The sequence below is a fragment of the Monodon monoceros genome, unplaced genomic scaffold (genome assembly GCF_005190385.1).
Source record: "Monodon monoceros isolate NGI ecotype Baffin Bay Population unplaced genomic scaffold, NGI_Narwhal_1 Super_Scaffold_3, whole genome shotgun sequence".
In the NCBI taxonomy this organism is placed as follows: Eukaryota; Metazoa; Chordata; class Mammalia; order Artiodactyla; family Monodontidae; genus Monodon; species Monodon monoceros.
The window spans coordinates 31,200,871-31,214,678 of NW_021703780.1; the positions used below are offsets into that span (position 1 = coordinate 31,200,871).

General features: G+C 56.8%; 1 protein-coding gene across 1 annotated transcript; it reads left to right on the forward strand.

Moving 5' to 3' along the window:
* The first annotated feature begins 548 nt into the window (after positions 1-548).
* On the forward strand, positions 549-12,768 carry AARS2 (alanyl-tRNA synthetase 2, mitochondrial). Its single transcript, XM_029243953.1, has 22 exons — positions 549-824; positions 1,461-1,652; positions 2,195-2,340; positions 2,545-2,712; positions 3,248-3,392; positions 5,539-5,684; positions 5,884-5,992; positions 6,368-6,406; positions 6,483-6,594; positions 7,048-7,181; positions 7,633-7,777; positions 8,014-8,186; positions 8,310-8,423; positions 8,522-8,662; positions 9,354-9,491; positions 9,591-9,700; positions 9,853-9,961; positions 10,259-10,381; positions 10,631-10,741; positions 11,318-11,401; positions 11,515-11,625; positions 12,069-12,768. The coding sequence occupies exons 1-22, from the start codon at positions 588-590 to the stop codon at positions 12,231-12,233; spliced, it is 2,952 nt and encodes a 983-aa protein (XP_029099786.1). The 5' UTR covers positions 549-587; the 3' UTR covers positions 12,234-12,768.
* Positions 12,769-13,808: the final 1,040 nt, after the last annotated feature.

Sequence of the window (13,808 nt, forward strand, 5' to 3'; positions counted from 1 at the left end):
TATGAAAAAGAATGTATATATGTATAACTGAGTCACTTTGCTGTACAGCAGTAATTAACACAACACTGTAAATCAACTATACTTCAATAAAAAATAAAGAAAAATAAAAGTAACATGGAAATGAAAAAATTAAACATAATTATCGTTGCTATAATATATATATATATATTTTTTTTTTTTTGGTCTGTGCCTTGTGGCTTGCGGGATCTTAGTTTCCCCACCAGGGATCCAACCCCGCCCCAGCAGTGAAAGCTCCAGAATCCTAACCACTGGACTATCAGGGAATTCCCTGTCAGTTTTGTTACTAATGTACCTTAAGCGCCTAAAATAATGCCTGGCACACAGTTACCTCTCAATGAATATTTGTTGAATGCCAAATGAATTAAGGGCCTACTGTGTTCCAGGCCGCTTGTGTTAGATGGACTCTGGCAGGCGCCTCCTTCCCAATCACCTCCACCCGGAGGCAGAAGCTGCTTTGACTCTTTCTGTAGCCAGGGGTCGCTGTAGGAAACGCCTGGTCTCCTTCTCAAGTTACCTTCTATCCCGCACTGCCCTTTGACCCCGTGAAGTCATTGCCCCGAGTTAAGATGGCGGCGTCGGTTGCAGCTGGGCGACTTCGGCGGGCCATTCGAAGGACGCCGCAATGGCGGGGCCCCAGCCGTCGGGCGCTCTCATCCGAGGCCCCTCCAACGCAGGCCGCGGCCGTGCGGGACGCCTTCCTGAGCTTCTTTCGGGACCGCCATGGCCACCGACTGGTGCCGTCCGCTTCCGTGAGGCCCCGCGGCGACCCCAGCTTGCTTTTCGTCAACGCGGGCATGAACCAGGTAGGGACTGAGCCACGCTGATCCGGGCGGAGTTTGTGACTTGTTCCTAAGAGAAAGGCGTTGCGGGATTGGACAAAAGAAGCGAAGGGCGGAGCTCCTAGCTTTCGGGGGAAAGAGGGCTGTGTGTGGTTAGGCTTCGAGATTGGGGCGCAAATTAGGGCTTGGAGAGGGCTCCACCGGGCAACTTCTGAGTTGAGGTTGAGTTTTAGGTCCAGGAATGGCGGGTGTGGAGTCCCGTGGGGGAAGTCTGGCTTCATTTATTAGTTCTTTAAATAAAGATAAGTCATTCATTAAAATAGATGTTGAGCACATGCTATGTGCTAGACTGGGTTCTCTAAGCTTTTGACTTTGAGCACCACTAACCCTCTCTAGACTTGCTCTATTTCCAGCCACCAACACATTCCTCCTTCTTTTACCTTGCTTATTTTACTAGCAGAGTCTCTGTTTCATGATTTATTTACCCCTTGTCTGCCCAGACACACCAGAGATGGGTGCCCCCACGCTCCCAATGTGCCCCCCTGGCCTCTCAGGGGCACGGTGAGCCTTCACTCTGAACTACCATCTCTCTCCACGCCCTCCACGTTTCCCTTCTGCTGAGGGTCTGGGCTATCTCTCTCGCCCTTCATCTGTTTCCAGTTCAAGCCAATCTTCCTGGGCACTGTGGATCCACGAAGCGAGATGGCAGGCTTCCGACGTGTGGCCAACAGCCAGAAATGTGTGAGGGCTGGAGGACGCCACAGCGACCTGGAGGATGTGGGCCGAGACCTTTCCCATCATACCTTCTTTGAGATGCTTGGCAATTGGGCCTTTCGGGGGGTATATTTTAAGGTGAGTCTCCAGGAAGCCCTGGAGTTAGGAAAGGGTCAGTGGTCAGCCAAGAAAGGGGTCAAGGTTAGTCCTGTCTCCACTCTTAGAGTCTGCTTAGGGAGGGCTTCAGACCAGACACAGAGGCAAAGTGCTAGATGAACACTTATAATAGGAATGTGTCTCGTTTCCCTGATTGGGTTGTAAACTCCTTGAGGGCCAGGACTATGCCTCCTGCCTAATGGCTGGTCAGTAATTATTGTATGAATAAATGGTGAGACAGCAATACTAAAGTGCAGGAGTTGAAAATCATCCCAGGCTAGGGTGGATAGAGGATTTCATGGAGAAGGTGGGACTTGAAAGAATGTAGGATTCAGAAGAGGGAGGAAGCTTTCTATGCAGGAAAAACTCAGAATGAGAAATAGTCATGGCTTGTTCTGGAAACAACGTGGGCAGTGGAAATGGTTTTGTCTTAAGCTGAGGGCTGTACTCACGTGGCTTGATTGGAACTTCAGTGGGGCCTTCTTCTCACTCATTTTCCTCTTCCCAATGGGTTTGCACTGCAGGAGGAGGCTTGCAGCATGGCCTGGGAACTGCTGACTCAGGTCTATGGGATCCCTGAGGACAGGCTCTGGGTCTCCTACTTTGGTGGTGACCCCAAGGCTGGGCTGGGCCCAGACCTGGAGAGCAGGGACATCTGGCTCAAGTTAGGGTGAGTCCACCCCCACTTATGTCCACTCCTGGAGCACAAGAGGACTGGAAAATAGAGACTACCAGAGAGTCTAGGCATATCCCGGGATGGTGTAGGGTCAGCCCTGTTCCTCCTCCTGCTGAGCTTAATGGAAGGGTTCTCCTGGCAGAGGGGGTCCCAGGTTCTGCCTTTGTCTCCCCACCACCCGTCTGGCTTCCTTCCCAGGGTGCCTGCCAGCCGCATGCTCTCCTTTGGACCACAGGAGAACTTCTGGGAGATGGGGGATACTGGCCCTTGTGGGCCCTGTACTGAGATCCACTATGACCTGGCTGGTGGGGTGGGAGCCCCCCAGCTGGTGGAGCTTTGGAATCTGGTCTTCATGCAGCACAACAGGTAATGGGGTGCGAGAGCAGGAGGGAATTCCCTGACTGGAAGTGAAAAAGTCGGCAGTCAGGAACTTTCATCCATTTTTTATAAAAACAAACACTTAAACGGCATTTACAATGTGCCAGGCGTATTTCTAAACACTTTTCAGATCCTCGTCTCTGCCCATAACAGCTGAAGCTAGTCACTGCTGCTCTCCAGACTCTGCTCTCTTATATGATGGAGTTGGACTTGATGACCTCTTAAGATTTTCTACCAGCCTTGACATGTCTCTTTCTAAAGCAAATTGTGTCCCAGAAAGGGGAGGCCTGGGTCCAGCCAAGGGCCCAAGCAGAGGGTGAAGGTGGAGATCACTCTTTATGAGAAAGGACAGGACCCAAGGCCATTGTCATCTGCTTTTGGGGGTGGGGGTGGGGGGATGATACTGCCCTCTGGTTCCTCCCAGCCCCCCAGGACCCTCCCCCATCCCTTTCTGCCACTTGAGCGTCTGCCTCATACCTGTAATCCTGTGGGGGGCCTCACCTTGCATACCCTTCCTGGCCAGAGAGGCAGATGGAAGCCTTCAGCCCCTGCCCCAGCGGCACGTGGACACGGGAATGGGCCTGGAAAGGCTGCTGGCCGTGTTGCAAGGCAGACGCTCCACCTACGACACCGACCTCTTTTCCCCACTGCTCAATGCCATACACCAGGTGAGCCCACCTCTTCCCTTCCAGAAGCCCCTCTGACCTGCTCTCACCAGTGCTCACTGCCATTGCTTTCCATCTTTGTTGAGAACTCAGAATATTTTCTTGCCTGTGGGGACAGTGACCAGCCAAGGATACAAAGGTGTCAGATGTGAGGCTCCGATTCATATTTACTACCTGATGTTCCTCCTAACTCCTTCCTTCCTTCATTTGTTCAAAAAATATGTGTTGAGTGCCTACTTTGTGTTAAATCTTTGTGCTTGGTTCAGGAGATACAGCAGTAAAGAGAAAAGAGATCATGGAGATTACATTCTAGCCTAAGAAATAGGTAATAAATAAATGTATTAAAGAACAAGATAGCAGTTTACAGATTGTGAATAGGCAGTAAACCTGGGTGATAGTAATTGGCGGGGGACAAGGGGTAGAGAAGAATCTTAGATGACATGTTTGGGGAAGGCTCACCAAGGAGATATCTCTGAGCTGAAACCTGAAAGAAGAATCAGCCACAGGAAACTCATTCCAGGCAGAGGCAACAGCAAATACCAAGGCCCTGGTGCAGGAAAGGAACAAAAAGTGGCCAGCCAGCTAAAGTAGAATCACGTGGGATACAGTTGGAGTGTGTGTGGGTTCGCTCTTGCTGTATAATAAACGACCTAACATTTTGTGACTGAAAGCAACAACCATTTATATAGCGTACGAGACTGTGGACAAGCAATGTAGGCTGGGCTCAGCTGGGTCACTCTTGGTCCTGTATGAGCTCACTCATATATCTGTGGTCAGCTGCTAAGCAGCTCTACTTCTGGGACTTGGCTGGCTGTCAGTTTAGGGCTGTGGCGATGACCGGGTTGTATATCTGTCATCCAGCAGGGTAGCTCGGGCCTGTTCACATGACAGCTTGGCAAGGTTCCAAGAAGGAGAGTGGAAGCACATGAGGCCTTTTGAGGCCTGGGCTCAGATCAGTGTCATTTCCACCACATTCTGTTGGCCAAAGCAAGTCACAAGTCTAGCCCAGATCCAAGGGATGGAGAAATAAATTCTATTCCTTGATAGGAAGCACCTGTAAAGTCACGCTGCAAAGTGGCATGCACACAGGAAAGGGAAGGACTGTGGCCAATTTTACAAACAGTCTACCACAGAAAGGAAGGCAGGAGTCAGATCTTGTGGGGCCTTGAAGTCCAAAGTGAGTCTTTTATTCTAAATGTGGTGAGATGGGCTCCAAGGTAGGAGGGGCACGATCTGACTGACACTTTTAAAAGGCCACTCCTGTTGCCGTGTGAAGGATAGGCTGGAAGGAGACCAGAGCAGAAGCTGAGAAGCCAATTGGGAGCCTATTTCATAGTTGAGGAAAGATAATAGGGTGTGGCTTAGGTTGGTAGCAGTGGAAGTGGAGAAAAGTAGATTGATTTGAGAGGTCTCATGGAGGTAGACACAAAAGGCCCCACTGATGGATTGGATGGGGAGAGGAAAGAAAGTCAAGTCTGGCTCCCAAGTTTTTGACTTGAGTAATGTGGTGAATGGCAGGACTGTTTATTGAGAGGGGGAAGCTTGGGGAAGAGACAGGTTTGGAGCTGGATGAGTCAAGCACTCTGCTTTGGGGCACGGCTTAATGTATTCACAGCTCACACACTCCTTCCCTGCGCCCATAGAGGCTGTAGAGGCAGGTGTGGGGAATGAAGAGCACCTGGGTGGGACGGTCCTGGTTCAAGTCTCGGATCTGCTCTTGAATTGTGTGCCCTTGTAGAACTTAGCTTCTCTGAGTCTCACTTTCCTCTTTTTTTGTTTGTTTTTATTTTTTTCCACTGTTTTTTGGTCTAGTCTTTGTTTTGTTTTGTTTTTCTTCTCCACTTTCCACTTTAACACCTTCCAGAACAGGAAGTTTTAGGGATTAGACACCGTATCATTCAAGTACCCACCCGGTTCTGATAATAGAAATTCGGTAAATGATCACAGCTGTGCTCCTTGCCTGTGCTGAATGTGGGCCCCAGGAGGCAGGGACTGGCTCTCTTTCACCTTTGAAGCTTCTCTGGCCCAGGCCATTCCAGATGCGGTCAGCTTTAGGGGTGAGGGCAGATGCTCCAGGAGTGATGGAGAGTGTCCCTCCTGGGCCAGGGCAGGCAGGGCCGGCAGCCATGTCTCCTCTCCTGCTTCCCAGGGTTGCGGGGCACCCCCTTACTCGGGCCGGGTCGGGGCAGCAGACGAGGGGCACACAGACACAGCGTACCGTGTGGTGGCTGACCACATCCGCACGCTCAGCGTCTGCATCGCCGATGGCGTCTCTCCTGGGATGTCTGGTGCACCGTGAGTCTGGAAGGGCTACAGCAGGGGCAGGGGCTGCTGGGGGTTGCAGGGGAGAGGAGGGAGGAGACGGAGAGGTGGGTCGGGTTGAGATGGCAGGAGGAGGGGGAAGCAAGCACACACTCTGGACCTTGCCCTCCCCTCTCCGCTCCCTGCTGACCAGGGGCTGCTGGGCGCTCATCTGGGCTCTGAATCCTTCTAGGCTGGTACTTCGTCGGATCCTCCGTCGAGCCGTGCGGTTCTCTACAGAGTTGTTGCGGGCACCACCTGGCTTCCTGGGCAGCCTGGTGCCTGTAGTGGTGGAGACACTGGTAAGGGCAGAGCTTCCTCACTTCCCTGGGCCTCCCTGGGGTCTCAGGGAGCCTGTCGCTGAGCCCATACAGTGCCCCGGCCTGGGTTCCCCACCCTAAATGTCCAGCCCAGCGTCCTGTCAGTGGGCTTACAAACAGCAGGGGGCCTTACAGGAGGCCTTCCGGCCCGGGCTGCTGAGCCTTTGACCTCGGGACCCCCTTCTGCCCGTATCAGTGCCCCTCCCCCCAGAGAAACTGGTTCCCCATTTGGATCCCTCCCCCGTCCATCAGCCTCTCTGAGTCTCCACGGCAGGTGTCCCCAGGGAGGCCCAGGGTGGAGGTGCAGAGTGGGCTGGTTGCTTTTGACACCTCCTCAGCCCTGTCTGCCGCCCCCAGGGAGGTGCTTATCCGGAACTGCAGAGGAACTCAGCCCAGGTACTAGACTTGGATGGGGGACGGAGGGGCTCCCCCTCAGGAGACCCGGCTCCAGCCCTGCCCTGCCCCCATTCAGATAGCCAGCCTGGTGTCAGCGGATGAGGCGGCCTTCCTGGCCTCCCTGCAGCAGGGTCGGCGGGTCATCGAGCGGACCCTGAGGCGCCTGGGGCCTTCCGATGTGTTCCCTGGTGAGCAGGGCACCTGGCCGAGGTGTGAGGGACCCACTTAGGCGAGCCAGGCCCAGGCCTCACATCCCGCCTCCTCCCCCACGTCCCTCTCCCCGTACTCTCTCTCCAGCACCCCCCTGCTTCTCCTCCATTACGTGCTGCCCAGCTGGCCCTGCTTCTGGTCTCTGCTTTCCAAGGCTGGCTTCATGCCGAGAATGAGCTTCTCACCTCCTTTGAAATCCCATATGCCAAGGGAGGACCTGGGCTACCCCCAGCTCTGGCTTTGGGGCCTGAAGGTGACCCCTCTCCCGGGCCTGCCCGGTGTGGGGAGGGGGCACTTGTGCTTGGCACCCAGTGGCTTCTGTGTGGTCAGAAAAGCCCTGGCCCTTACTACTCCCTCACTTCTTCTCCCTCCCTCCATCCTGCCCCTCCTCCCTCAACACCCATTCTGTCCCTCGTCTTCCTTTCTCATAGCCGAAGTGGCCTGGTCCTTGTCACTGTCTGGGAACCTGGGGCTCCCCCTGGACCTGGTGAAACTGATGCTGGAGGAGAAAGGGGTGCAGCTGGACTCTGCTGGACTGGAGCGGCTGGCTCAGGAGGAGGCCCAGGTACAGGCTGGGGCACTTCCGCACAGGGCTCTGCTGGGACAGGTTGGCCCCTTCCCCAGCCCTGAGTTCTTGTGGGAGGAGCTGTAGCTATTGAGGGAAACAGGAGTCTGAGGTAGGGTCTGTCCCCTCACTCAGGCCCCGCCCACAGTCCATGGAGGGGAACGCTAGTTCAGTGGGCCACACAGAGTAGCAGAAGGGGAGAGGTCAGCACAAGGTCCTAGAGAGGGGCGTCAGGGGCAGCAGTGGGTGAGGGAGGCCTGGTCCTGAGACCCCCACACGAGGGTGGTTCACGAGCCAGCCCAGGGTCTCTAGCAGCCAGCCCAGCCTGAGGGCTTATTCCAGAGGGGTGCAGTTTTCACACAACTGTGTGGCAGGGACAGGGCTCTCCAGAGACTCCAGTCCCATTGCACTCTCCGTGCACCCCTTCCGTGCACACACGCCTGTCCCGCAGCACCGGGCACAGCAGGCTGAGCCAGTCCAGGAGCAGGGACTGCGGCTGGACGTCCACGCGCTGGGGGAGCTACAGCGCCAAGGGGTGCCCCCAACCGATGACAGCCCCAAGTACAACTACTCCCTGCGACCCAGTGGCGGTTATGGTGAGAGCCTAGACTGAGGTGGGTGGCCACGGGCTTGCCTGACCGTGATTGGGAAGGACATCAGAGACCAGCTACCAGGCCTGTGCCTTCCCCGGGGTAGCCACTGGGGTTCTCTGGGGGCCCCAGCTGGAAGTGCCCCCCCAGCCCTGTGCCTGTTGACTTCAGGGAAGGCACAGACCCACATCCTGCATCCCAAGCCCCTGCCTAGCACTGATAACCATTCTTGGCCCTGGCAGAGTTCGGCACCTGTGAGGCCCAGGTGCTCCAGCTGTATACAGAGGACGGAACAGCCGTGGCCTCCGTGGGGGATGGCCAGCGCTGTGGCCTCCTCCTGGACAAAACCAACTTCTACGCCGAACAGGGAGGTCAGGCTTCCGACCGAGGCTACCTGGTGCGGGTGGGACTGCAGGTGAGCCCCCCCAGCCCCCCCTCACACACAAAGCCTCCTGCAGGAGGCAGACCTAAGCCAGAAGGGAACCAAGGGGAGGGAGAGGCTGCAAGCACTCAGTGCCTTGGCCCTGCCCTCCCCCAGGACGTGCTGTTCCCAGTGGCTCGGGCGCAGGTCTGCGGAGGCTTCATCCTGCATGAGGTGGCAGCCCCTGAGTGCCTAAAGGTGGGGGACCAGGTACAGCTGCACGTGAATGAGGTGAGGACCCCACCCCTGCTGTTCGTGATGTCCTGCAGCCCCTTTTCTCTCCCCATCCCCACCTACACCCAGGACCCCGGGTGACAAAAGTGTTTCAGGCCTGGCGTCTGAGCTGCATGGAGAAGCACACAGCCGTCCACCTACTAAACTGGGCGCTGCGGCAGGCCCTGGGCCCTGGCACAGAGCAGCGAGGGTCCCATCTCAATCCTGAGTGGCTGCGCTTCGACGTGGCCACGCAGGTGAGCAGGGCACAGAGGGGCAGCCTTCAAGTGAGGCGACGGGCTTAGAGGGAGTCTGGTAGTGTGGGAGTTTGGCCAGTAAGGGGGCCTGGGCTGCCTCTCGTTCAGTCACTGGAGGTCGTTGGGCGGGGGGCTTCCCATCAGGCTCCTCCTGCACCAGTGAGGGTTAGGCTAGCCAGTGTGTGGAGCCATCCCTTCACCTCCAGCCACCCAGCTTCCTTGTCCCTGCTGTCACCCAGGCCATTCTTGCTCAGGCTGAGTTGCCCTCTCCCTTTACTGCCATCCTGTCTCCTTGTACCTCTGGCTCAAATCCTCTGGGAAGTGCTCACTGACTAAATCTCGTTCCACCTGATTACTCCTTGCTCCTGCGTCTCCCCCATCCTGTATTTCTCTTCCACTGGCTGACCCTTGTTGTAAGCTCCCTGAGTCCAGAGCCTCCATTTTCTGTCTCTTCATCAACTTTCAGTGCCTAGTGAAAGGCCTGCAGCTTCCGATAGGCCCAACCCCCAGGTAGCTTTCTAAAGAAAAGAATTGTCATCTCTACAAATGTGTATTGAGCACATGTTATGCACTAACCCCTGTTCTAGAACCTGGGGGTAGTTCAGTGAACGCTGACCGCTGCTTCATGCATCACTCCCAGGCATGGGGCTGACTGCCTGTTGGTCTGTCTGTTTCCCCCCAACGCCCCCAGGCCCCATTGACCCCAGAGCAGCTCCGGGCAGTGGAGGGCACTGTGCAGAAGGCCGTGGGGCAGGATGAGGCCGTGTACATGGAGGAGGTGGCCCTGGCACGCACTGCCCATGTCCCTGGCCTGCGCTCTCTGGATGAGGTGTGCTGGGGGAGCCCACGGGGTGGAGGTTGCCTGCCCGCCCCCCCACCCTCCCCTCCCCTCAGGTCCCTTAACAGACCTGTGCCCTCTCACTGTCAGGTATACCCAGACCCTGTGCGGGTGGTGTCTGTGGGTGTGCCTGTGGCCCAGGCGCTGAACCCAGCCTCCCAGGCCGCACTGCAGACTTCTGTGGAGCTGTGCTGTGGGACGTGAGTCACTCCTCTCTGCCTGCTCTGGCCTGGGGCCCTGGACCTCCTCCCTTCCCTGGTCTTTGGAGCCACCAGCCCCTGGTTTGGAGCTCAGGCTGCTCTTTTCTCTCCCGTTGTCACCCCGGCTTCCTCCTCCCTCCCTCTGCCCACAGACACCTGCTACGCACAGGGGCTATAGGGGACCTGGTCATCATCGGGGAGCGCCAGCTCGCCAAGGGCACCACCCGCCTGCTGGCCATCACTGGGGAGCAGGCCCAGCAGGTCAGCACGCCAGCAGGGCCTGGGAGGCTTCTGGGTGTGGATGGGGGTCAGAGAGCACACAGCAGATGCTCTCAGGCCGGGGGATGCCCAGCAGCAGAACCAGTGTTCATACCTGAGCACCAGGACGGCCCTACCAGCTGCTGGTAGCTGGCACCTGTTGTGATTATTTGGTACCTTGATGGGTCCTGATTGTTCAGTGTTTCTAACTTGGTCCTGCCCAGGAACGGGTTGAGAGTGCCTGTCTTGGAGAGGGAAGGTAAGCCAAGCAGTCCTGACCATCTGGTTCCCTCCCTGCAGGCCCGAGAGGTGGGCCAGAGCCTGGCCCAGGAGGTAGAAGCAGCCGCGGTGCGGATGAGTCAGGGCAGCTGGGATGTGATGGAGGCTCAGCGGCTGTCCAAGGAGATGGGACGACTCACTGATGTGAGGGCCACCCCCAGCATGGAGCTGTCCCCTCCCTCTCCTGGCCATGTTCCCTTCCCTGTGCATTCCTGGACCCTGCCCGTCTCTCCCCAGCATTCCTGTTAGACTTCAGCTGGCCCAGATATTTGTCGGTTGTCTGCAGGGTGGGATGTGGTGGGTGTGGTCTCTTCCCTGGCCTTGCTGGTGGTCCCTGCCTCAGAGACCGTGGCTCAGGGAGGGCAGACATTGTTGTACTGCTTCTGACCATAGGCCGTGGACACTGCCGTGATGCCCCAGTGGCAGCGGCGGGAGCTTCAGGCCACACTGAAGGCGCTACGGCGGCGTGCCAACACTGCTGTCCGGAAACTGGAAATGGTGCAGGTAAGAGGAGGTCCATCTGCACCCAGGGGGGCAGATGCCAGGCACACCCAGCAAGGGTCAGAGATGCTCTAGCACGCACGCTGAGAAGCCTCAAAGCCTGGCAGGGGGGTGGGGGTGGGTGGCAGCTCCCCCCTCTCCTGCCAGCTGAGTGCCATCATCAGGCCATTTCCCCACTTCGCTCTCTGCCAAACTGGGTATCTCCCCCAACTCCCAAGTCTGGCTCAGACTCTCCCTCCAGGAAGCTGACTTGATGGTGCCATTCAGCCCTAATTGCTCTTTGACTGTGGATCCTCCCCCCTCCGCCCCCTCCCACCCATCTGTGCTCCAGCCTTAGTCCTTTCACCTTCAGCGGCCTATTTGTAGGGGCCTGGAGCTATGATGAAAGGGAGGAGGTGAGGGGGGAGAGGAAGGACACAGGGGGGACCCAAAAGAAGGAGGCCATTCTAGGCAGAACCCCTGGCACCTTTGCTGGGGGAAGGGGGCCGTGGGAGGGGATTTCTGGACTGGGGCTCAGTTCAGAACTGGGGGCTGATTGCCTCCCAGCCCGACCCCCGTGCTGTCCTTCCTGCCTCACAGGCTGCACAGAAAACCCAGGAGCTGCTACAGCAGCACTCGGAGGGGCCCCTGATTGTGGACACAGTTCATGCTGAGTCCCTCTCAGTAAGTGTTGCGATTGGGGACGGCCCTCGGGTCTGGGGAGGGGGAAGTCCTGGCAGGGAGGAAGCTGGGAGTGCGGGGAGCTGTGAGGTCGCCATCTCCCCTCCCTTGTGCAGGTGCTGGTGAAGGTGGTCCGGCAGCTGTGTAAGCAGGCGCCCAGCACATCTGTGCTGCTACTCAGCCCCCAGCCTCTGGGGCAGGTGCTGTGTGCCTGTCAGGTAGCCCAGGTAAGGAAAGGGGGAGGGCAGCTCCCACCCCACCCGTCTCCTGGTCCAGCTCTCTGATTCCACACCTTTTATTCCTCCCACACGAGGGAGCCACAGCTGGGTAGAGGCCATCTCTGCAGATACCCCAGGGTGGGGATAGGACCACCTCCTTCTCCCTAACCCACCCCCTCCCCCACCCCACCCGCGAAGGCACCAAAAGACTCCTTAATTCCCACCACGCCACCTCCAGGCTGCACATTTCTTGCGAACAGGTAGCAGCCGTTCATCAACCTCCACTCATTCCCAGCCTGTCCCTCTCCTGTCTCCTCGCCTGATTACCCCCACCATGTGTCCGGCTCGGGAGAGGGTTCTCATCGCCATGACTCCACTCTCAAAGGTACATTGAGTGGATGGTGGCAGGGAGGGCTGCTCTGCATCACTGCCCCTTCTGTTTCTGTCCCCAGAGTGCCACGCCAGCCTTCACCGCAGAGGCCTGGGCGCTGGCTGTGTGCAGCCACATGGGGGGCAAGGCCTGGGGCTCTCGAGTGGTGGCCCAGGGCACCGGAAGCACTGCTGACCTGGACGCTGCCCTCAGTACAGCCCGAGCCTATGCCCTCAACAAGCTCTGATCCAGGCTCACTCAGGGACTCACAGAGACTAAAGAGACAACAGACAGGCCAGTGCCTGGAGCCCTGAAGGAGCGAGCAGAACCTCCCCGGAAGGTAAACAGAGGACTAGAGCCTGTAAGCCAAGCAGCTGAGCCGAAGAGGACCGCCCTGGGCTAGGCTCTGAGTGGACACAAGAAGATGTGGGCTGGGGGAGGCAGAAGTGGGCCTGGCAAAAGGCCCCTGCTAGTTGAATGTGAAGACATGGCTGTCCCGTCTGTGATTGTTCATTAAAAAGTATTTCACAGCGGATAGGAAGCTCCAGAAGGTTCTTTTGCCTAAAAAAGAGCAGGCTTTCTCCTCCCAGCAGCCTGGAATGGGTGCCCCATGACTAGTCTGACCCCTCACGCTGGGCAGAAAGGCCACCCCGCCTCCAGATCAGAGCTCTCCTCGTCGCCACGAGTGCTTGGACAGGCCCTGTGTGCCAGCCTGTTCTGGGCGCCCACCAAGGCCTCCCTGGCCACCAGGATCCATTCACTGTCACATAAAAGTCATGAGAGCCAGGTACATCCTCTCTGATGTCACTTATTCCATTAACAACAACTTCTCATTTTAATGAAGTCTCTGGTGATTTGTTGATAAAATGAGCTAACAGGTACTGGTCAGTTGCTGAGAATGTGGCAAGAACCAACCAGACTTCCTGCCCGTGTGGAGTTTGCTTCCAGTGGGGAAACAGCAACAAAGAGAAAGAAGAGGGTGTCAGACGGGGTGAGGTCTGCAGAGAGAGCGGAACCAGGGAGTGGAAGGGTGGGGGTGGCATCCGGGGGAGGGTGTGAGCCACGTGGACCTCCAGGGGAAGAGCCAGCGCAGGCACCTGAGTGGGTAGTGAACAGGCAGGTGGCAGGCCTTGGGGCCAGAAGGGAGCGCAACCAGAGCAAGCCTACTCTTAGAACAGGTTGCACAGCACCTGCCCCGAGCCTGAGCTAAAGCTGAAGCTGAAATGGCAGCTCAGAGCAGGAGGAAGCCGGGATGGAGCGCAGCCCTCCCCCCCTACCAAAATGAATCCACCCAGGACCAAGCCAGACACGGGGGCTCCACGTCTGTTCGCAGACCTCTGTCGCTGGATGAAAGAAGGGACCTCAGGGGACCCATCTCCAAGTCAGAGGCTCCCTGGCTGCGAAGTTCTGTGGCCATTTAGTCAAAATTATTAGAGCAGAGCAGGCCCTCCTGACAACACTTCCTGCATGATTTCTTATTCTAAGTGAGGCACCAGTGATTCGTTGGTAAATCACTGATGAGGGCTTGAAAGGAACCTGAATTCTTGGACCCTGGCTGCTTGCAGCCCTGAGGAGTTGCAAAGCTTTCCCTTGGGATTGTGGCAACTGCAGCAGTGGCCACTGTTCAGTGGTGGTCAGCAAAGACCTGTCTCTTTACATGTGGACACCAAGGTGAGGAGTTGGGGGTATGCATTTTATTAATGAGTTAACTTCTAAGGTGCTAACCTGTCCAGGGTAACCAACTAGTAATCAGCAGAGCTGAAATGAAAGCTAAGCTCTGTCTCCAGTGAAACTTCCCACCACTCTCGGTTGCTCTTCCCCT